Genomic DNA, 25,009 nt, shown 5'->3' with positions numbered 1-25,009 from the left:
AAGAATGGTATGATAGAAATAATGTGAATCTGTCAAAGAATATTCAGTATTATTTAGAGCAAGTTCGTAAATATTGAGGGACAACAACACTCCCTTTTAACTGCTGTCTGGATGTAATTAGTTAAGCTGAAGGACAGTACAATTGCCTTTTTCTCTTTCTTGCAGAGAGTTGGATGAGAAGATTGGAACCACTATCATATCTGTCCGTTAAATATGAAGCTACAACCAGCAGCTTGTAAGCTTAGCTTAACATAAAGACTGACAACAGGGGAAACAGCTAGCCTGGCTGTGTCCGAAGGTCTGCATACCAGCACCAGTAAATCTCACTAACTATCACGCAACATCTTGTTTGGTTAATGTGTGCAACAATTTAGATCAATTTGTGTTTTTTTACAGAGGGTTATGTGTCGGACTATTTCTTGGCCAGGAGGGACTTTGTAAAATCTTGTCAACATTGTGAGCTTGCCAGGCAAGAAAGCGAACAAGCATATTTTTTCCGAAAATGACAGAACACCCTCAAAAGTGTCTTAGAACTGAGAATACAATTTTCAACTCTCTGTGTAAATGTGTTACACGATTAGGGCTTGTTATTATTGATGTTTGCATTCGCTCTGATGAGCCATTTAGAGCCAACAGCGTCAGCCATCCCATTAGTGTCTCACTGAGACCATTAGGAATAACATTGTGAATTAGGTGTAATCTCAAGTGTGTATACAGTGTGTAGATCAATATATAACTCTTGTGTGTATATGTGGTCCGACAGTAGCCTAAGTCAACCTTTCTGTGATGGGAGGGGCTAACTGGATAACTGCTTTGTGTTGCACACACTTTCACCCATATCTATTTTGTACATGCTGTTTTCTGTGGATGTGTGAAAGAGGGTGATTCCTTATTTTCTTTAAGGTAAAGGAGAACTAGGGGCGTTTCAATACATTCCTGTACATTTGAAATGATCACATGTATCTCCTCAATGAAAATAACACAGTCACATTGACACCTGTTGATACAGTGGAGGTTCCCCTGGAGGCGGTCTGCAGCAGGGAGGCTACTTATGGGAGATGTCGTTAATGTAATTTACAGTGGTAGATTGAAGAGGGTGGGTGGGTGGGGGGGGGGTATATAGGACTTAAGTGTGTTGCTATTCATTTGACTCAGTACCCTCAGAGGATGAAATTAAAAGGCAGCAAATACATCCATTCGTATGACCAGGCTCCATGTAAAGGAACTTAAGCCTAACGTTAATTAACTAATTTTCTGCAGGTGGCCGCCTGGAATAAAAGTGACATCATGACTCACTGCCCACTGCCACGCCTCGTTCGCTAGAGGACGCTGTGCATCTCTATCAATGGTTGACGTAGGGCTGACGTACTAGGAAGTGTGTTGAAGACAAAAACACTGTAGCTGGCTAGTCGGCATTTAAGTGTTACATTGGCAATAACAGAATTTTTTTTTTTTTTAACGATGACTTGTAAGAAACTCTTCTTATAGAAATGCTGCGGCGTGGCGATTAATAAGCACCAAAAAGCCGAACAAGTAAGTCATTGCGATGTAATTCCTGTGCGTTGTCAGTGTTAGTTTGGCTAACGTTAGTTAGCAAGGCTGGTTTCACAACCCTGTGTTATCCTGCTACACAATATTGACCGGTTAAACACTTAAGTTATTTGGGTCCTTACTGCTTACCGATTCTGTCATTAAGATAGATAGTTACTTGAGGATGTACGGAGCTGCTTAGCAACACAATTACTACAACCCTTTAAATGAACTGTAGTTGCTTAATTCGGCATACATATAATCAGTAATAATAAGTAGCAGTTGTATTTCTTATTTAGCTAGCTAGCGTTATACATGAAGATATGTCTGCTCTGTCCCTCAAATCTCCAGGTCTGTTAACACCAAACGTTATTTAATACCTAGCTAACGTAGATAGCTAGCATATAGTGAAAAGTGAAAAGACAAATTTTACTAAAATGAAGTATAAGTATATTAATTATGAATGCGGAATTCCACAGAAGACCATAAAGACTGGAATGGGTAAATTGGATAAGCCCTTTTACAGATAGTTTGGCCAAAAATGAATAAAGCATGACATTGTCACTTCTTTTGAAAGGAGTATATTGTCGGAAAAAGAGAAGTTGCTTTTGGCTTGGTCTAAGCAGTATCAGCTGACTTAAACAACATCCTAAGTGATCACTTTCATTTCCACTTAATGCTTTAGGTTTATTAGATTTATTGTACAATGTGAGCTGAAAATAGGTATTTCTGATCATTGTGCAATTACAAGTGAAATATCAGATGGATTGCTTTGGAACCTTTTGAAATTACATTTTCAATTCAATTTTTTTTTACCAAGGATTGGTGACTGTTGTTTCCTGTGTTTATGATGTAGGTTTATTATAATTCACTCTGACACTTGGGAAGACATTTCCAATCCTCTCTAATGTCATCTGGCTGTCCACCCCAGTCACCGGCTGTGGCGAAGTCTGAGGTAGCAGTAGAGGGAGAATGCCCGCTGCTGGCTGCCACCTTCGCCTACTGGGACAACATCCTGGGTCCACGGGTGCGCCACATCTGGACACCAAAGGGAGACCAACTGATGTTCCTCAGCGATGGAGAGGTCACATTTCTGGCCAATCATACACTCAATGGGGAGATTCTGCGTAGTGCTGAGTGTGGCGCTGTAGATGTGAAGTTCTTCGTCCTGGCAGAAAAGGGCGTCATCATTGTGTCTCTCATCTTCGATGGCGAGCTGAAGGGGGACAAGAACACGTGCGCCTTGTCCATTATCCTACCTCAGACAGAGCTGGCCTTCTATCTGCCTCTGCATGCCATCTGCGTGGAGAGACTGAAGCATGTCATCCGCAAGGGACGCATTTGGATGCAGAAGGTAGTACCCTGCTATTCTTGCTGATCCCTTGACTTCTCAGTATTGGACACATGAGTAGGCAAATTATTACCCTTTATACCCATAAACCTACTTTACAACCTGTTCTATGCTTAGTTTTTAAATGGGCATTAAGTCATATATTACCTCTGTTTTACTCAACTGGGATTGCAGCAACATTGGCAGAATAATAAAGTTGCAGTCTCCCAACACAGAGGACTAAACCAGCTAATTATGTCTGAGAGCTCCTACAGAGGAAGCTAGTGACGAGAGGTAATAATAGGGGTAGACAAAATAATGTGACGCACAACACTAAAAATACATCACGTTTGCAGACACTGCTGTAAAAGTGGGTCTACTAGGTTGAATGGCACCCAGTAGAATATCAATGTATATGTGTTCATCACATCCCTGTTTGTTAGTTTTACCTTTTGTATGGTGTTTCCCCTGACATAATACATATTTTAGTAGGTTTTTTATTTTTGCCTGATACACGCGCAGTTCGGCCTTTTTTTGTGCTCTGTTAGTCATCTTGTATTTCTTTGAAAACATATATATCGGAGTCCTCACCGCTGACCAATACTGCCTGACGGCTTTAGAGCTCGATTTTGATCCTCAGCACTGACCAGCATGTTCCTGTATGTATCTGGACCATTACGTGTCATGTACAGTTGGCTTTGAATGTCTGGTGAGAATAATAATCTTGTTAGTTCTTATACCTTGATCAGATATTTCGATTTGAAATTCGAGATGGTCCAATACCATTTTTTGCTTTCCGATACCTGAACTTGCGTATCGGCCGATACCGAGTACCGATCCGATACCAGTGTGTCATATATTTTATTATGTTTTAACAGCTGTATACTACTATCCCTGTATGGATGTGATATTATTTCTATCTTTGTTGTCAGTCTGGCTCAGGTTAAACTCTTTGTGAAACATGAACAATGAACGCCCCAGAACCTTCTTTTATTATCCAGTTTGACAGTCCGTTATAACGGAAAAACAACATAAACTACTTTAACGTAGATTTTCTTTAGGGCTTTATTACGTGGTATCGGATCGGTGTATAAACTCCAGTACTTCCCGATACCAATACCAGCGTTTTAGGCAGTATCGGAGCCGATACTGGTATCGGTATCGGAACATCTCTATTTGAAATAATAAAAAATAAAAAAATCGCCAAGATTTTACGTTGTATTATATTAAGGTAAAATTCTTGCCCAGCTGTGTGTATTGAAACATTTGGAACAATACCCAGCCCTAACTGTCCTTTCACCTTACATGATGTGGAATTTTAGGAGCGTTTATAATAGTTGCTAATTTACGTCAAAGCAAAGTTCCAATACTAATGTCCAAATATGAGAGTTAAAATCAATATAGTTATTTTCTTGCCCAGACAAAAATAGAGCCCTTTACATTTTTTTTTTAAACAAAGTGTGACCGATATATATATATATATATATATATAACGGGACATTTTACAGTTGAAAAATAAACTTGTCGGTGCTCTCTGGAAGACAAACCATGTAAAACTATGTATATCTACCAAAGCCGATTTTAGCAGTCCATCTCTAATGGCTTTTATGTTTTGTCTATCCAGCATGCAACATCCAGTAGCAACAACACTCATTTATTAGGTTTTTTTTCAGTTTAAGATTGAGGCTTCCAGGTGCCTGTGCAGCTCACCTTGTAGAGCGGGCGCCCATAAGTAGAGGTTTACTCCTCGACGCAGTGGCCGCGGGTTCGACTCCGACCCGCAGACCCTTTGCTGCATGTCATTCTCTCTCTCTCTCTCTCTCTCTCTCTCTCTCTCTCTCTCTCTCTCTCTCCCCCCTTTCAAGTATAAGCTGTCCTATATAAATAAAGGCCTAAAATGCCGAAAAAATAATCTTGAAAAAAAAGATTGAGGCTTTCACAGCTTGTGTCTTTACACCAACCGCTTGTAACCCCCGTATTGTGAATTGAGTAAAATACATGAAAATGCAAAACATGCCATTTGAAAGCCAGAAATCTTAGCCGCCGGCCCAAAAAATGAATGTCGTCAGTCAGTCGCCCAGCTTAGTATTTGTGCAGTGCTTGAGTTAACTGTTTCCACTTTCCTTCCAACTTTAGGGCTACAACATCATCTCGGTGCTGAGCTTGGAGATTGTCCCTATCATGGAGCTGTTGGCCTCTATGAAGACACACAGTGTGCCAGAAGATATAGATGTGAGCAGCACACACATACTCATACACGCACACACATTACCTGTCTTACTCGAAAACTGAACAATAAAACGGCAGAAGAATTGGACACCGTAATGATTTGGCTCATGTTTCACACGACGGCGACAGGACTGTCAAGTTTTGAAAAAAACACGATAGATTTGTGAATAACTTTCTTGTCGATGGCAGAGTTAATCGCTTATCATCCAAGCAGCATGGTTTCAGTGATGTGGATATCTTTTATTGAATACAATCACACATGACTTTTTAAAGGGGAAAAAAAACCTGTGTCCCCAACTTTGATAAGTTACAGTTGTTTCATTATTTCACTGGTTCAGATTGTTTGTTTTCATTTTTCATGAGGTTTGAATTATCCAGGTTCTGTGCCTAGATTACCACCCAGTGCGATTCAGCACATTTGCTCCCTTCTAATATGCAAATGCGGGAAAAAAGAAAAAAGAAGCAGCACAAAGAAGCTCCCTGGAATCTTTCTTGCTGTTTTCTGCATTGTTAAACGATGGTGGTTGTTTGCATTTTATTTTCATTGTGGTGCCTGCAAATGTGGTCATCAGCACTTTAGTCTTTGTTCAGACCAATTTTAAAAATGACTCATTTGTTTCACTCCCGCTGAGTAGATAAAAGACACCGTGCTAAATGATGATGACATCGGGGACAGCTGCCACGAGGATTTCCTCCACAAGTAAGCACTCTCCCGTACAGGCAAATGGAGACAGATGATGAACAATGCCCATTTAACACCCATCAACCTTCCAACGATGAGTAATGGCTCCTCCACGTAGCAGACGTTTCCTCCAGAGAAAGGACGGACGCTAAATCGTTGTTGGTGTTGAGAGTCCAGAAAGTCCATTCCAGCAATAAAGTTCCCAATTGCTCAAAGTTGAACAGGATTAGCTCAGGATCCTGTGGTGATGACTAAGCATCTGCACACTGGAATTTATTTATTAAAAGGATGGTTATAGCTGATGAAGAGTAGTTGTGTGTTTGAGGCAATTAAGTTTATAACTAATCAGGCAAAATAGTTCCCTTTTTTTGTGACTAACAAATGATTAATTACGGTGTGAAATGGACTATTAAATACCTAAAGAATAGATTCAAAAGGTCAGAATATGAACCAAACTACATGAGAAAAAAGGTCAATTTAATTAGGGATCAAACGGATACTGTTTTTTCAAGGCCGATACCGATTGTTAGTATTTAATGAAACCGATAACCGATATTTGGAATGTTACAAACTCTAACACAAAGCTTTGAGCAAGTATTTAATAAATTAGACCAACATAATACCCAGTAAGAGAGAGTCAGATAGTGTTGTAGGCGGGACATTAAGTCAGACTCAGTGGGGAGTGAAACCGAAGTGGAGGGACAGACACAGAGCTGTAGCGGAGCCAAAGTAGGGCGCTTTTTAATTCATACCGATATCGGTCTATCCCTAAATTGAATGATTACTAAGCTATAGGGTTGGATACCGAACCCTGTACTTTTACCGGTACCGACCGAATCACGTCGGTACTACCGAGTATTGGTTCACCTAAAATCAAACGGTGCCAAATTTCGGTACCTGAGAGTAAGCGCAAGCTTATCTGTCCTCTCTGCATATTGACAGAGAGCAGAGGTCCGACACACACACACACACACACACACACACACACACACACAGAGGTGCGGACGGAGTAAACTCGAGCAAACTGCGGTTTTGTTGAAATTGCAGTGAGCCACGCAATGCCGATTTTTAAAGTGGTTTCAAGTGTGGTTACAGTTTTTCAAAACTTCACGCAAACACCATTCACTGTGATATGATATTAATGGAGAGGCGAAAGCGGTCGCGGAGCTGTTGACATTCGCCATCGGACAGTCTGGCGAGGTCAGTGACTCGAGTCTGTTCGGTGTGTTCCGTGCCGTCGTCCGTCCGAGGGGCCGTTAAATTCTGTCAGTGTAAAATATTCTAAATAAATAAAACAAGTAAATAGGTTGGGAAAGTACAGAAAAAAAGTACCGTTGGGTACCGGGAACAAGATTTCAGGTACCAGTAGTGGTATGGTTCAGATGCGAAAGGTACCCAACCCTACTAGGCTAACTCTCCACTCGCCCAGAGCCAGTTACCATCTTAATTCTCTATGTAAAGCCTCTTCAGTGTTTTTCGGACCCAGTTTCTCTGCCTCAGTCCTTATTCCTGAAAGCTGTCATTGATGATTAGAGCAATGCCGATGAAGCTAATTGGCTCTAATTTGCATGTCTTTGTCTGTGTGGTTCAGGGCCATCAGCTCTCATCTGCAGACTTGCGGCTGTTCCATAGTTGTTGGAAGCAACCCAGAAAAAGTAAATAAGGTAAATTTACCGAATTACTGGCTGCACACAGCCACATTTGCAAAGCATCTACATCATTTAAAATGTGTTGTTGTGTTGTGCTGTTGTCTGGGTTTAACAAGCCTCTGATATACTCAGATTTTGAATGTCTGTGTTGGCTTTGGCAGCACAGAACCTGCTGTGACTGTTTCCATAAAGATGATGAGATGAGAAAAGCATATCAGCTATTCCAAATGGGCAAAATATTGGAATTAAGTGAACAAAAGTTGGCCGTGCTTACCGAGAGAGAAAACTGATATTGCACACCATAAGCTGTTTTGCAATGAATACCAACCTTGAGTTCTGAGCTGAGCACCAATTTAATCAAGACTTTTATTTGTATCTAACAACAAGCCGCAAGCCGAGTGCCAGATTAAGGTCCATAACCAAAATGTGGTTTTAGTAATTGTTTTGTGCTGAGATGTAGCTCCATGCATACGTTTTGTGCTGACTGTGCAGAAATCCACCACTTTTCTAATCAAGGGGGGAAAAAAAACAAAAGGCCATTTATTTTTTTTTATGTCCATTTTTAAAAAGAGGAAACCTAATCCAGCATGGTTGGATATGTTTTCACACCCCTTCTAGTGATGCAATGATGTCAAGTTTGAGCTGTTCTCCTTCACCTAAATTAGCAAATGAATACACCATGTCACAGTCAAACCCTGATATTTCCTGAAGGCTTTTCTGGTTGATTTTTTCACAGATTGTACGGACTCTCTGCCTCTTCCTCACCCCGGCTGAGAGGAAGTGCTCTCGCCTCTGCAAGGCCGACTCTTCTTTCAAATACGACACGGGCCTGTTTGTTCAGGGTCTGCTCAAGGTAGTCAACAGTTTGCTCTTATTATACAGCACAATGTGACTTGAAGCCTGCTTATTGTTGTTTTCTGCCTGCTTGTTTGATGTTCGCCGATCTGTTGTTCTAACCCAATTTCTTTTGTCTGACAATAAAAAATGGTTGCAATGAGATTATTTGCGATGCATGGTCTGTTTAAATACATGCGGCTTTGTGCGGTCTTCATATGGTTTCTATTTTGAATCGTCCAACTCTAATGTATACTTAATGTATACTTTTTTAATCCTACAAGGGGGAAATTGCAGTGTTTTCACTCCGTTGTTATTACACACATGCCTGAATTACACACACATGCTCAGTACCACACATGCACTAATGGAGAGATGTCAGAGTGAGGGAGCTCCCCATGGAAAGGCGCCCCGAGCAGTTGGGGGGGGTTGCCTTGCCTTGCTCAAGAGCACCTTGGCAGTGCCCAGGAGGTGAACTGGCACCTAAAATCCCTACTGACTAAGCTACTGCCACCCCTAATGTGCAAATAAGGATATTGCCATAGCTTCATGCGTTGCAAATGTTTAGTTTAGTTCTTAATGTATTCTACTCACAGTTTTCTGCATTACAATTACTTGGTGTCATGTGCAGAACTGAGGGTTTTGTGAAAGTCAGCCAAGTTTAAGGTTTTTGGAGAAGTTGCCGTATTATTTCCTGCTGTTTTACGAGGCAATGGCGCTTAGTGTAACACAGGCAGGTGGCTTGTTGTGTCAACAAGAGCAGAGAAAAGAACGGCAAAAGAGGCAGCTAAAAAAAAAAACCTGGTGGTGCTTGTTAGTTCGGTCATAAATAGTATGCTACACATTTCTTATAGATTTCCCACATAAAATGCAATGTAGCGCAGGTGAAACTGGCCCAGGGAGAAAACGACCACAACGAAAGGAAATTGAAGGAGCTTCCTAGTGTTGTTGTTGTTTCCTCTTAAAGAAACATAGTGTCTGCTCTTGAAATTGGGACAGCATGTGGTGGGAGGAAACAGATTTCCGAAGCAGAATAATATAACCATGCTCTTAACACATCACAGGTCGACAGGTATTAAATATGGGTTTTCCTTTTAATTCCCAGGACTCCACAGGCAGCTTCGTCCTGCCCTTCCGCCAGGTGCTCTACTCCCCTTACCCGACCACGCACATCGATGTCGACATCAACACAGTCAAGCAGATGCCGCCGTGCCACGAGCACACGTACAACCAGCGGCGCTACATGCGGTCCGAGCTAAGCGCTCTCTGGAAGACGGACAGCGAGGACGACATACCCCCTGACATGGTCATTCACACTGACGAAACCTTCACACCTGACCTGTAAGCCATGCACGCATAGTATATGTTGTGTTCGTGGGTTACAAGACAGTTATAGTTCTGTATTTTGAATTCACTATTTTATTTGCACCTTTTGTTTAACTCTGTTTAAAAAATCAATTCCTCTCAAATGAAGAAAAAAAAAAATAAATGCTAATGTCATATCATAACCCCAATGCCTTTTTTCTTAGGAATATATTTCAAGACGTCATGCATAAAGACACTTTGGTGAAGTCCTTTATAGATGAGGTAAGACTATAGCAACACTTTTTGGGGGATCAATTTTTTATTCTTTTTTTTTTTTAGCACCATTTATCATACAGACATACAAAACAAATTCCACAATACGTGCCAGGTAATGTCAAGTGGTGCATAGAACAAATGAACACAAATTGAACAAGAACAAAAACCCTCTCCCGCCCCCCACCCTCTGCGGTCTCGAGGAAAATTTCCAAAAAATAAAAAGAATAAATAAATGGAGAACACTCCCAACCGAGTCAGAAGAAAAGAAAAAGTAAACCCTGCAGAATATTGACAAAAATATGAACAGAATAGATAATATAACAGCAACCATCTGTTTTGTATACATTTCTGTTACAACATGTTGTTGCAGTGATATTAAATGAATAGTTATAATATATTTTGAAGTGGGGTTGCATGAGTTACTTATCCATATTCAGTGTGTTCGCTACAGTAGATGGCGGTCGGCACGTCCCCAGTTTGGAGAAGCAGACCGAAGTACCGACACCTAGCTAAGCAATGTACTGCTGTAGACGGGGTCAGCAGCAAAACGGACAGTATTTCAGCCACCTAAAGAAAATAATGATCAGTTTAAGTTTAAAGGTACACTGTGTAGGAATGTCTCCCATCTAGCGGTGAAATTGTATTTTGCATTCAAACGAATAGTGCTCTCTATCGCCTCGCTCTTTCAAATGCGTGTTGCAACTACGGTAGCCGTTATGTACCAAGAAGCTATGACAACATGTCTTCCAATTTTCACATTTTTGGCGACGAGGATTCCTTCTCCTGTGGCTCGGCATAAGTTATGATCCTCCATTATGAACTAAAGTGCAGTGCAGGCTTTCAAATTTGCCGGGGGCAGTGACAAGCCTCTCGCTGATCTCCTTCTCCGTTTTCAGCTGGTTTCAGTCACGTGACGCTGGCTCTGAACGAAAACGCGTTGTGGCTTAGCTAGACAGGTAGGCTAGTGCTTTATGTCCTTCTCAGCGATTATAGTTTTTCAAAATGTCCGCCATTTTGAAAACAACATGGAAGCCTCCTTGGACTTGCCCGTCCAATGTAAATACAGATAAGAAATTCTTCTCTTACGAGGATAAGTCAGAACATTGGCAGAGGTAATTTTACATCAAGGAGGACATATTTATGAATGAAGACATTTAATTTAGCTAATAAAATACTTAAAACACTACACAGTGTACCTTTAAGTGTGCGCTATATTTAGAATATTTTTACCGCTTTACATTGCTTTCAGACAGCCCTTTTCGATGGGGAACTTAAGCCGTTATATGCATCTATGTTCTCTTCAAAGCCACCAGACTCCTTTGACAAAAACAGTCATTTTACCTGGCAGAACACGGGAGTTGCTGGTCTACCGCTGCCTCGATCGGTTAGTTTGTTTGTTTGCGTTATTGCGCGTCTGGAGTTTGGATTCCCCAAAGTCACACAATAACACAAACTAACCAATTGAGGCAGCAGTGGTAAGGCGTGAAAAAGGTAAAGCGCTGTAAATATTCTAAATATAGAATATAATATACCTATTTTAGGTGGCTAAAATATGTTTTGCTGCTGCCCCCCTGTCCACAGCAGTACATTGCTTAGCTTCTTTGTTGGTACTCTTGTCTGCTTCACCAAACTGGAGGCGTGCCGACCGCCATCTACTGTAGCTAATACACTAACGTTGGATACTAACTATCCCTTTAAGTTCTTGAATGGTTTAATCAGAAAGAACCACGAGGGTTTCTGCTTTCAAATAATTAATTAGTCTCGTTTGTCAGCTTTGCTTGACGATTCAACCAGCTAATACTTGTGAGGGGTTAAGCACTGCAAAAGCAAGACTGTGAAATCACCTAGAAGTGAATTTGGCATTTATTTGTGTTTTTGGCTCCCTATTGCTGTCTGAGACTAACCGTTTTTTGTACTGCAGTGTATAATATTGTGAAGTTGAAATTGGCAGATTCATTTTCATATTTTGTCTGTGGCACAATGCTATTGAACACAGACCAGGCCTTGTATCAGGCTGCAGCAAATACTTGAATGATGTTCTCCCTCCTCACTGATACAGTCTCCAGAGCCCATAACCGACACAAAACGGTAGACTTTATTCCCATGGGTCACAACCCATCATCCGTTCCTATGAAAGTGATCCCAGAGTTGCGGTTACAAGTTTTTCTCACAACGACAGCAATATGTTTCTCTCTCAAGGTTAGCACAAAAGAAGGGGGGGAGTGGATAATTCCAGCCTTTTCCAGCAGAGCAGTAGCCTGGACTACTAATTGACATCCTGTGTCGTACCCAGGTGTTCATGCTGAAGCCAGGCCTGTCCCTGCGGAGCACCTATCTGGCCCAGTTCCTGCTGCTGCTCCACAGGAAGGCCCTCACGCTGCTCAAGTACATCGAGGACGAAACGTAAGAGCTGTCATTAATAAGACTTTAATCCAAATGCCAGAAAGGATTATTGTTTGGCAATAGACCCCAACACTCACACACGTCCGATCAACAGAACTACAAAGAAAAATCAAAAGGTCTAAATACCAGAGCAGATAATTTGCTTGTCTGCCATTGTTTTTGCTTTGACTTTGCACTGCAGCCACCGATGGTCACTAACGATCACCACAAAACCCAGCCTAAGCCTGTGGCCTCATGTAACACACTTTCCCAAGTTTGGAGTCAAAATAGTCATGTCAGTGTTTCTCTGCATCTGGTAATCTTATCTCCAGGGTTTCGTGAAGGGTGAAGGTACGGCAGGCTCATAGGGACAAATGACCGGGAATGATAGGGAACTGACAACGTTGACTCCAGTTGAGAAACATCTGGTGGTCCTGGGTGAGGATCTCAAACGCCCCTAAGTAGGTGTACAGTGGGCCTGCAGGAGAGGAACACGTGAATCAGAATTCTAAACCAAAACAGCGTTTTGGACGCAGAGGAGAAGAAGAGAGAGTAGAATATATATATATATACTGCAGTTACGGGAACATGCAGGCTACTTTTTGCAGAAAAGTAGTGTAAAGACGGGGAGTAGAAAAAAACTCATGTGATCAGGTGAGTCATCCTTCACCCTGTTCTGAACAAGCCGACAAGTATAACTGTGATTCATCGCAAACACTAATGCAGTAACCGAAACACTTCAGCTGTGGGTGTTTTGATGCAGTCCGATGATATCTACATGCCGTTGGTTTCCCGTGCCAGGGGATAGTGAATGGCTAAAAAGACATTCTGCAAGGTTACATTCTCATTCTTCCAATGATGATTCACCCTGCCCTGATAGGAAGAATTTTACCTTGTGAATTTGTATTGACAAGTTCTAAAGGTATGGACACACAGAGACGATAATCGGCCGTCGGACAGTCTGGCGAGGTCAGTGACTCGAGTCTGTTCGGTGTGTTCCGTGCCGTCATCCGTCCGAGGGGCCGTTGGCCTTCATTTTGGCCGACTTCACATGTTGAATCGTCGGGGCGGGCACTGCCGGCAGTTGGACTCAAATGACCAATCTGATTGGTAGAGTGCTAACCCGGAAACGGGGAGCGGAATGAGCGTGACTAGAGTCTCTCAAAATCTGACAAATCTTTTAAACTGACCTTTGTCGATCTGAAATGGAGACAGATTCAGCAACTGCATGGCCTATTTCTCACTTAAAATGTTTTCAGAAACACGTTTCGGTGAACAATTTTAGTACAATATGAGATCATATTCTGAACAAGCCGCCATGACAGTCTGTCTTTGAATTTCCGGAGAAACAAGACCCACGTGACGCGTTCGTCCAATCAGCTGCCGGTTTTCATTTTTGGGCGACAGTACAGATTAGCTTTGGCGTGTTCCGAGGCACTTTTTTGACCAATTTGGGGAGATTGATCAGCCCGACTGCCTTTTTTTTTGTGTGTCCACACCTTAAGACCTCTAATGTTAGTTTTGACACAGTAGATCCATATAACTTCCCAGAACATAGTTGATGGAATACCTTTTATTTTGCATGGTATCCACACATGAGTGTGTGCAAGGATGTTTCTAGCCAACCGTGTTGCTGAGCTGACAACTATTTGTCCACTCTATGAGGCTGGAAAGATGTTAGAAATTGCATATTTTGTTATGTTAACTTAAATCGCAGCAGGCAATCTATATTCATGATCTCCGTCTGTTTCTCTGTAACAGCAGAATAGCAGCTATGATAATGCATGCTGTGTCTGATTGTTAAACATCACACACATCCAGGGGTGAGGTTAGCACGTTTCTGTCTGATGAAACAAGTGGAGACATTTAAATAATTTTGATATTCCGTCTTTTGTAGATGTTACTTGGGGCTCTGGAAATGATGGGCAGTTTTCACAATTGTCTGACATTCTATAGACTAAACAGATTATCTAAAAAAAACGATATCAACAGATCAATCAATAATATGTATGATTTGTAAGTTGCAGCCCCTAGTTTGTATATACCAAGAGATACCTTAAACGACATGAACAAAATATATCCTGGTTGATGGTGAGCCATGCTCACAGGACTGGTTTATGATGGTGATTGGTGTTGGGGAAGACACTGGAAAGAGGCAGCTGGTTGTCGACCTACGCAGGGTGATTAATCCCCAGCATCATCCCAGAAAGACAGGCCTCCCATCTACATGGCACGCGTTTGGTGAATAATGTGCCGAGCAAAACAACGATATAGACCTTTTTCATGGCAGACATGTTGACATGTCATAGTAGGAAAAGCACAGGTGTATTCAAAACCATTAATGATGGCTGCATTCCACTTAGGAGAGGCCCTGGTATTGTGCAAGTTGACTCACTGAAATAGCTTACTGGGACACTTGATGGAATTAAGCCATCGTTAAGGTTATCAATTTCAGCTGTGCTTTTCCTACTATGACAAGTCAAAATGTCCGCTGTGAAAAAGGTCCATAAAGCACATGCCATGGCCTTCCCAGTCACCATGGCTCTTAACATCTGAGAGGCTCATCAAAGCTCTAAATTATGTTTTTATGATCATCATTTGATTACTGACAAGAAATTCTTCTCTGCTTTACACTCTTCTAAATCTGTGGAATTATCCTCCTATCTAGGCACTATTCAGTTCCTAAAAATAATTGTATCTCTAGTCGCGTTCTAGTCCCATCAGGGTTACAGTAACCACCACCTGGCTCTGCTCTCAAAACAGCCTTCCTAAAGGGTAATTTCAGTATTTTTCAACATGGACCCTGTTTTCCCATACATTGGTGTCTAAGTGACTCATGTGAAGAAAAATCTTTGAAATTGGTCCAGTATTGAGCGTACATACCGGGCTGCAATGTAATCCTATAGGGCAAATGCGCAACGTCAATTTCCGTCCACTAAAAGCCTTGTTTTTGCCACTGACGGGCTAAGATTGTTATTCTAAGTGTCCGTTACTGTTTATTTAAATGGAGTCTGGTGGGTTTGGCGATAGCGATTTTGGGGCTGTTTCATGTTAAACAAAAAAAGGATCTTACTCTTTAACAAAAAGGTCGACCTCTGTAGGGATCCTTTCCATAATGTTGTCAGACAGAATAATAATGTGAGCATGTCAATGGCCAAACAAGCACGTTTAGTGGATTTAAATTTGAAGGTGCGCAATTGCCCATTTACGATACCTGTTTCGCCACGGCCGACTGCAGCGTTCTTACTTAATACTTGACCAATTTCAAAACAATTGTTGTTCCCATCAGTCACTTAGACACACAAACGTAAGAAAATGGGGTTGCAGGTTGAAAAAATACAGAAGTTACCCTTTAAGCATTAACAGTTAATCTAAGACGCTGCAGCCCACCATGTTTTCAGCTTTCCTTGATTTGTTTTCCATGCCACAGACCCTGTGGCGAGCTGGTCATCGCTCCATCTGGGCTCCCCAACTGTAGACTGACCTTACCTCTTCTTTAGGACAGCAGTCCCTCCCTGTTTTTTTTTTATACTTTTACATAATTTGGATTTTCTCTCGTTTACAAAAGACATTTAAGGACACTTGAGCAAATGCTCCTCTGCTTAAGTATGTAAGCAGCCAGGAATAGTGTGTAACATGGTAGCTACATCAACTATATGTCAATGTTGTGTTTACAGCTTGTGCTGCATCCTTGAGGCAAAAAAATCAAGAAATACAGGTTGAGAGAGTCTGCTACAAAAACTATTTCATTTAAAAGGTCTCCAGGGAAAGTGGAAGCTCTAATCTTCCGAAATAAAACACAGGTTATTACCCAAGAGTAGATGTTGAAAGTTAGGCTTAATTATAAATAAATTTATTTTTCAGATATTCAATTGATTTTTTTCCCCCTGACTAAATATTACAGGAAACCTTACCATGAGGTTACAAAGCATTACTTTGACTACATTTTGCCTCCTGTTTAAAATGGCTTCCAGAGATGTGATTTTTGAATTCATAAATGCCTGAACATATCTTACTCCCCAGACAACACTAACTACACAAGCAAAGCCATTATTTGTGTGCTCGTGTGAAAGGATAAATGCGGTCTTGTTTATGGTGCTGCTAACAGCCCGAGGTGTAAGGGCATACTATTTTACAGGTGCCTTGACAAGATTGTTTATGCTCAGTTGCCATCCTGAAGCAGCATACATCATTCATGGTGGCATGGCATTCCTGTGCACAGCTGCAGCCCAACTAGATGCTAATGCAAATCCTCTGACCCACCCGAGTACTGTAGTTTAACGGTTGCATTACAAAGTCTCTCCTCTTCTCTCTTCACAGGCAAAAAGGGAAGAAGCCGTTTCGATCGCTGCGCAACTTAAAGACGGACCTAGATCTGACGGTGGAAGGAGACCTGAACATTGTAATGGCCTTCGCTGAAAAGCTCAGGGCAGGACTGCACTCGTTCGTGTTTGGCAAGCCGTTCTACACCAGCATGCAAGAACGAGACGCGCTCATGAGCTTTTGACTCTATTCTTCCCCTGCATCTTTATGTGTTGGACGGTTAATTGAAACAGTATTGTCTTTGGTTTGTTTTATTGTTACATTAATGCATGCACGTATATTCTTGAGGCAAACGTTATGAGTATTTGTTTCTGCTTTTCTGATATGAAAACAACTAACATTTTGCCTTCCTTTTGTGTCTTGGATCAATTCAAGGCATTATTTCAAAGATTGTTACTGCTGTTATGAGTCATTGGAATTAAGTTTTGATATATTGCCTTGATCAACTGTAAGCATAATGTGAGTTTAATGTTCTTTGAAGATTTAAGTTATTCTCTGGGGGATGAATAATTCATGTATTCTACGCCTTCTGCTAAGAGTTTCCGTTTTAATTTATGGTGTGGAAATTGACGCAGGTGCCCACCAGGACATTTTTGCAATTTAATTTAAAATGATATTTATGAAAACATTAGTTATTAATTTCTTCACTGCCTGTGTTATACATTAACCTCAAACCTTTTGAACTTTTTTTTTTACTCAATTAATGAGCTTCAGTGACGTTACAAAAAGGTTGTGACTTATTATGGCGCAAATGAAATCGTATCACAATCCCTGCAGACGAAGCAGATCAGCGTGTGTGTAACTGACAGTGAGTGTCATTAAATGCATTCACCCAGCTGTGCGTGCAATGCATTTGCATTGTTTTTTTTCTCCATCTTTACTGGTAGTCTTGCCAAGTCATATCAATTATCTAGTTTATATGCTGTGAGTATTGCTTCCAAAAAATGCAAATTGTTTTGACATTGTAATATGTGGAGTTGATAATGTTGTGTCATTCTCCATTTTCCCTACATTTACATATCATTGTGAATTCAGAACATTTGCTCCCACTTGCATAGACAGTCAAACCATGTTTATCAGAAATGCATCAAATGACAGACATGTTCTACATTTAATCACTGTGCTTCTTTTACTTTTGTCTACTCGTGCAGAAGGAGTGATAAATAAAGACTGTAATAACAAATTTAATATAACGTCATTTACACTGTTTTCAATTTACTCAGATGTTTATTTGCTTTAGTGCTGATGACAAGAGGGACAGTTGAAAGCTATGCTAGCATCTCTGTGTGGCCTTAGATACTGCAGTGCTTTGAGCTAAATGATGCTAAAGTTTAGAAGGTATAATGTTTACCGTCTTAGCTTAGTGTGTTAGCATGCTAACATTTGCGAATTAGCACAAAGCTGAGGCTGATGGGAATGTCATTAGTTTTGCAGGTATTTGCCAATAAACAAGTTTTTTGTTTTGACCTGATGATGCAGCTAGAGGAAAAGTCAGGATCATCAAAGATATTAAAATTTATCCTGAGGGAGATTTGAATGTCTGTACCAGATTTCATGACAATCCAGCCGATGAGACATTTCATTCAAAACCACAAATTTCCACCTCATGGTGACACTCGAGGGTTAGAAATGTCGGAAATCCATTGGCACAAGAGTCAATGGATTTCCAACATTACTAGGATTCATCTTCTGGGAACCATGAATGCCTGGCCCCCTATAACGGATGTATGTACGCCCTCTCTGGCTGGGCCCTCTTTAGAATCACCACCAACTTTTACAGTACTGCTGATGGAACAGAACTCAAACATCACTCATTTCTACTGGCAAGCTCCATTTTTCCTGGCCAACAACTAAGATGACTACTTGACAAGGTTAGTGGAATTGATTGTGCAAAATGTACTTTACATTTTTCCGTTTACTTTAGAAAGTTTTTAGACATTCAGTACATGACATATTGATGGAAAGTAGTTGAAATGACAAAACATTGGTGTCCGGTGGTCGGACTAGTAAATGTTCAAAGAATATAATGTTCATTTATTGGTAAGTTGGAAATAACTTTAACTGAGGCAGTTCATGAAGTCCTTCACAACCCGACTGCAAATTTGCTGAGATGTGGTTATCCATAAATGATATCTGTGAGGGAACTGCTGTTCTCTATACCACTGGATGAAAAAGGGAGCTTGAAGATCATAGTCTAACTATTGCCTCAAGCAAGAAAATTATAATTAGGTGTCCTCTAGAGGACCTTGAACTGATGCATATTTAAAACAGGAGGGGAGTGAGCCAAAAGTGAAGGAGCTATTAAATACTGTAGCGACAGTATCAGGGATTTCCTTCAGAAATTTAGTTGAAATAACATTCACAAGACAGCAAAAAGAATTAATGTGAGATATGGTTTCTTTTAAAGCCACTGCCAAAATAGCTTGGTGTTGAGGGGGAATGCTTGAATGGCAGGGGAAACTCTTTAAGCCTGTTGTTTGGCACCTTTTCAGTAAAATGCCTTCTATGTATTTTTCAGGGAGGCTTTATTGTGACTGGAGGAGGGCATGACAACAGCATCTTACATTAAATAGTACCCTAGAGTTCTGGTAATTCTTAGAGATAAGACAGAAGTTGATGTTTTAACCTTAACCGTTTCTGGTGCTGTGACATTGTTGTTTTTGAATGCAGGGAATCAAAATGACCTCTGTATTCTTCCCTTTTCGCAGGTCAGAGGATTAATGTGTGTTAAGTCAAGCATTTTAATTAGTATCACTGATCAGTACAGAAAGATACTTTGCACATCTACAACCTGAGACAGGTGCGTCGGAAGGGGACAAGCAGGTCAAAAGTTGCAAAGAAAACTCCCGCACACTGCCTAACTTGCAAAAAATATATAAAGTTTAATAGTAAACGTTTCGGTAGTAGACCATCTTCAGGCAAATGGTGTTACATCCTGAGAAGCCATCTTTTGTAGGCGTTGACTGTTTTTTGTGCACCAATCAACAACTTCCACATGAAATCAGGCATAAATACATAACATTCATTCACATATCCATTACTATAGATAGACCTTAAACTTCAATACAATCCCTCTATAGTAACCGTAGTAATATATACGTATATCTATACCAGAGCAGTCTGATGGATGTCGATTTCTGTACAATGAATCCACAAAAAAAGTTATGTAGAGCATTCATATTCAGGCATATTTCCAAAACCTGCTGGTACCTTATCCATTAATAGATAAAAAAGAGGAAATATATCACAATTAACACAACAAGATCACAAAAAATCATCGAAGGGCAGTAACTCCATACTTTACATTACTTTTTGTGTTAAATAACACTAAAATGTATAGGAAAATGGCAAAAGTCAACATCATATATATCGTTTACAAGACTCCACACTATATATACAAATACAAAAAACCTGTGCGCCTGGGTAGTTCTGGTGTAGCGCACGCCTATGTATAGAGGTTTACTCCTCGAGGCAGCGGCCGTGGGTTCGGCTCCGACCTGCGGCCCTTTGCTGCGCGTCGTTCCCCTCTCTCTCTCCCTTTTCATGTCTTCAGCTGTCAAAAATAAAGGCCTAAAATGCCCAAAAAAATATATATATATATATATATATATATACAAAAAACCTTCATGGCCTCGGAAGATTTAAGCTGCATCAGTGCATACATACACAAATGGTCACAATCAACAGGATATAATGCTCAGAGGTCCTGATAACATATGTACCTATCCATACGGATCCAGGACTGTGTAGAGCTGGACCGGGAATCCTTCAGGTGAACCTTAGGAAAAAAAAAAGATTGTATACAGAAAATAATTAGAAAACATGTTCAGAATTACAAGAAAATATTAAGAATGATAAAGAGTATCACTGATAGAAGCAGCTAAAAATCTATTTTTGCAGAGGTGAAGTTGTTTGTAGGAATGGTTCAAAAGGAAAAACAAAACAGAGCTTCAAACACATTTAAGAATATATAGGTGCTAGGGATGCCAATGTAGGTCGGTCCACACTCCACCCCTGGCTCTTCATGCCGCTGTACTCTCTCTGCTGTAATGCTCTTTTTATTTCTATCTTTATTTTTTATTTAATACATACTGTGTACATATACTTATACTTATATTGTTTATACCTATACTTATATTGTTTAATATTCCATTTAGAGAATGTGTGACGTGCACCAACAACACCAAAACAAATTCCTTGTATGTGTTAAAAAAACGTACTTGGCAATAAAACCCTTTCTGATTCTGATTTTGATTCTGATTCTGATTGGTTGATCCATCACTTTGGTCCAGACTGAAATATCTCAACAACTATTAAATGGATTGCCATGAAGTTTTGCACATACATTCATGGTCCCCAGAGGAGGAATCCTAACGCCTTTTCCTCCTGCACCACCAAGTGACGGGACGACACCATTTTGTAAACATAGCCATACTGAGAAATACAGAGAGAGTTTTGTGGAGCTGATAGGCTTAATTAGCTTTGTTGCTCATTTGGTAATGGCTTGAATGTAACCGATGTTCATTAATATAAAAAAAGTTGCGCACTATGGCTTTAACCAAAGAACATTCAAGGAATGTTCAGACTATTTACGAAACTCACATACATAAATATTAAAATGGCAAGAAAAATAAAGGGTGATTGTTATAATTCTTTTGAATGTTATATATTACCATTCCAAAGAAACAGGATTAGCCATAGACAGGATTAGCCTTAGGGAAATCTGAGGAAATGTGTTGCTAAACATAATAAAATGTTGTGCAACAGGCTTTAATAGAAAGGGTTGATTTTGTTAGTGTGACCAGCCTACAAATTTCTTTGCTCTTTACTGTTTAAAAAAAAAGTGTATTCTCATATACTCCCAACCTTATTTATTATATAAATAATATAAAATAAATTAACTTGCTGAATTTTTAATAATGTGTGTGCATAGTTTAATTGTATTAGCTTTTTTGTTTCCATTTTTTATAATGCTGTTGTTATTGGTTATTACACTTAATAAACATAGAATTTAAAAACGTCTGAATCCTGTTGATCCTGCTGCGGGTTCAACAAAACAGCACAACATTCATGTTGATAGGTAGATAGAACTGTCTGTCAACTGTGTGTGGCCTCGCTCACGCTTTCCTCTGATTGGTCAGCCTCTGACTTGCCATTGTTCCTATTGGTCAATTAGCTATGCGACTATTCTCGACAGAACAGGAAGAGATGTTAACTGGCCGCCTGCCAGGTAAATATTCAACAGAGGATGCTAGCTATGCCCATGTCTGACACGACAAAAGGACAGCAACTCCTGAATAACTGGAGCAAAGATGAAACCACATGCTTTATCGGAGAAATTAAGGTATTTTACGATCACCAAGTGACTTGTTTTTACAGTTTAAAAAAAGAGAAGTTACAGGGCGCGGCCTGCTGTCATTAGCTTACTAGCTTACCTTAGTGCTAACGTTATGATATTAAGCGCTAATAACGGCATTATTCACAAGCTAAAGCGTCACTGGCCAACAGGCTGGCTGACTGCACTGGACGGGGCAACAGCCTCTTGTAGTAACGTTACAAACGCCAAGAACAGTTAAGTGAAACACGTTAGGCAACAGTTCGTTTGTGTTGCTAGTGCTGAGGATAATGCTCAGAAAAGACCTGGGATTAGCTAGCTAGGTGTATGGTTAGTGTCACGTGTGGGTTTCAGATTACATCTGAAATCAAGTGAATTGTTTTGTTTAGCAATCGGTGTAAGCCTGGTCATGCTGATAAAGATAAACACACAGCGTTATATTGAGATAGAAAATCGTGGTGATGAAAGCCCTACCAGTTCAATATGTAAACAAAGACAAAAGTACCCTCAATAAGTTAACTACTGTTCTCTTTTCTCTTGTCATCCTCATCGTCTTGTTTAACATCAAGCAACGTACACCACGTCACCATCCAAACAGAACCGAAAGTTATTTGAAATAAATGTTACATTTGTTTTGCTTGCTTTGTGGCTCACCTGTGTGCCTATAAACGCCTCCAATGCCGAAACGGTCTTATTCATTTAGGTCATATTCAACAAGGCGTGTATTTTGTTGATCAGATCAGTAAGGTCAGATTTCCAGTTAAGTTTGGCACGGTGAGCAGGATGAAATCTGCCAGACATCTTTGCTACAGACTAGTATTTATTTCTAGTGCATCCATTTAGTTCTACTATGTTGTTTTGAACATGGATATACTGAAAGCAACATCATTAAATATCTTGATAGTTAGTTTGTGAACCTGTGAAATGGTTAGTGATCAAGTAATGCTATTCTTGTGCAGTGCTTGCCAGACTCCCTAGCTAAATATATATTTTATTCACTCTTAAGAAGCACAAGTAATCCAACAGTGACTGTTAAGATTTATGTTTCCCTCACCCCTGTCCCCCCTGTTAATGTATGTCTGCAACGGTGATATAAACAGGTATTTCCCAAAACACTAGTTTTGTTGTTAATGTTGTGTTTGGTCTGATAGTGTCCTTTGGATGAGTCGATAACTCAAAAAAGCTCGGGAGCAGCTGTGGTAGCTAAATATGGAGAGGTAGTTGCTTTAGCTGACATAATTACCCTCCTCGCTGTACCTAAGTCACAGCTTCTAAACCAAAACTGAAAACACTCAGGTTACAGGTACCTGTGATGAGTCACTGACAACACAGATCTTTCTGGGATGGCAGCATACTCTGCCTTACAGGAATATCTGCCTTACAGGAATATCTGTGCTGTCATCCATTCAGATGGACTGAATGACAGTTAGGTGGTAGTGTACATGTAGAGACACACATTGTAACGCAGTAATTGTGCTTGTGATTTAAAAAAAAAGAAAACAAACCACTTTAGTTCTTTTTAAGTTAAAGTTGAACACCCAAATGAGCATTTGCCTCCTGCTTAATTTGACATAGTCAACAAACCGACCCAACAGCCAGAATTGGATTAGCATCCGGCAGGTAGCTGGTGTCAAGTCCCCTGTGACATCTAGATCTTTTGTTAAATTACAGAATGTTCATTTTTAAGGTAATCATTTTGTGTCCTAAAAATATCTATCAAAAAAAACTAATTTAAAAAAACTAAATTTACTATAAGAGTGCACGGTTTGGCTGTGTGTGTGTGTGTGTGTGTGTGTGTGTGTGTGTGTGTGTGTGTGTGTGTGTGTGTGTGTGTGTGTGTGTGTGTGTGTGTGTGTGTGTGTGTGTGTGTGTGTGTGTGTGTAACAGTATTCAAGCTTTTGGGTCCTCCTAAGCATGTGCTGACTGGGATCACAGCGTACACTTGTAGCCACACACACTTCCCTGTAGAAGTCCACGTCACAAAACAAAGCCTATGTCCTCATGATGCATCCAAAGTAGGTAGTATAGCTAATAATGGTCATGTGTGGTGTTACACATAAGAAGCCAGCCAGCCATCTCCCCCCCCCCCTTCCTGTATTCAGCTATTACAAATTTTGGGTACTATGCTAAGGTTTTTAAACCTCAAACAATTTAAAAACTGTTCGATAGTTCTATGCTTTTTTATAAATATGTTGTTACCATATGCAAAACAGTTTGACATAATAAATATACTGTTCCTTTTTGATTTAGATTATTTTCCCATGTCTTATATGTGTATGCCTTGCATCTACCACCGTTTTGATTTAGAAATGAATTGAAAAGTTGTCTGTCTCCTTCTGTCGTATGCGTATGCTGCACCCATTGGTGCATTAAACTGTTTCAAAGACATGTTCTTGCAAACTTTTTCTCTTTGGCTTTCTTTGCCGTGGTGCTAATGTCTTCTTTTGTTGCGGTGCCATGGACGGTTATCTGACCTCTGATTTGATTTTTAGTTTTAGGTATCAGACTGAGAGCCTGTAGCCATGGATGGGCATTCTCCCAAAAACAATGAAAGCACTTTTCCCAGCTTCGTGGACCTGGATGACTTTCTTACCAAGCACAACTCCAACTTCATATGGCTCCTCGTCGGTGAGTGGGGGAAAAAAAAAAATCGACAGATCGATGGATATTTTATGTGTGACATGTAAAGTGCAGACCTGTCCGCAGCGCTGGATCAAATTGTATTTTAGTAGCTTAGCAGTTTCATGGAAGATGTGCCATCACTTCCTTTGGTCTACATTATTGTGCAACATTTTTACTACTTTGATTTTTCACCTTATTTATTAAATATAGTTTGGTAATGTGCTTTCCTGCCAGGTACACATATTGGCTATTCTGAGGAGTGATAATATTATTTCAGTCTTACTGACTTTAAATGAGTGTCTCACATAATTTACCTTCTTTGGCCTTCATGCTCATTATCTAAGACATAATTCAATATCAAGGGCCTAATAGTGGTTCATTTGGCAAGTAATAAGGACGATTACGATGATGATATGGTGGCATGAGAAATTCTCTCTGTCAGTTTATAATAGGCTGTTGACATATGTGCCCATGATGGTACATAAATGAAGTTTTTTTTTTTTTTTTTTTAG

General features: G+C 40.2%; 2 protein-coding genes across 5 annotated transcripts in view; both read left to right on the top strand.

Annotated features, from left to right (window-relative positions):
* The first annotated feature begins 1,360 nt into the window (after window positions 1-1,360).
* On the top strand, window positions 1,361-17,738 carry c9orf72 (C9orf72-SMCR8 complex subunit). 4 transcript variants are annotated; one of them, XM_078277689.1, is made up of 10 exons: window positions 1,361-1,533; window positions 2,462-2,884; window positions 4,997-5,092; window positions 5,725-5,789; window positions 7,363-7,435; window positions 8,157-8,273; window positions 9,360-9,595; window positions 9,784-9,841; window positions 12,129-12,238; window positions 16,538-17,738. In XM_078277689.1, exons 2-10 carry the CDS (start codon window positions 2,594-2,596, stop codon window positions 16,722-16,724), a joined length of 1,233 nt encoding a protein of 410 aa, XP_078133815.1. In that variant the 5' UTR covers window positions 1,361-1,533; window positions 2,462-2,593; the 3' UTR covers window positions 16,725-17,738. The 4 variants fall into 4 exon arrangements, with proteins under 4 accessions (XP_078133815.1, XP_078133813.1, XP_078133816.1 ...); XM_078277687.1 differs by having other exon boundaries at window positions 2,387-2,884; XM_078277690.1 differs by lacking the exon at window positions 12,129-12,238 and having other exon boundaries at window positions 2,387-2,884.
* A 4,009-nt stretch (window positions 17,739-21,747) lies between these two features.
* Window positions 21,748-25,009, top strand: part of kiaa1109 (KIAA1109 ortholog) — an 88,883-nt gene continuing 85,621 nt past the window's right edge. Inside the window, 2 exon segments of the mRNA XM_078277048.1 lie at window positions 21,748-21,884; window positions 24,368-24,503. Coding sequence (XP_078133174.1) covers window positions 24,398-24,503 — 106 coding nt within the window. The 5' untranslated portion in view covers window positions 21,748-21,884; window positions 24,368-24,397.

The sequence above is a fragment of the Sander vitreus genome, chromosome 20 (genome assembly GCF_031162955.1).
Source record: "Sander vitreus isolate 19-12246 chromosome 20, sanVit1, whole genome shotgun sequence".
Classification (NCBI taxonomy): Eukaryota; Metazoa; Chordata; class Actinopteri; order Perciformes; family Percidae; genus Sander; species Sander vitreus.
The sequence above is the reverse complement of the archived record's forward strand: the minus strand, read 5'-3'. Positions and strand labels throughout refer to the sequence as shown.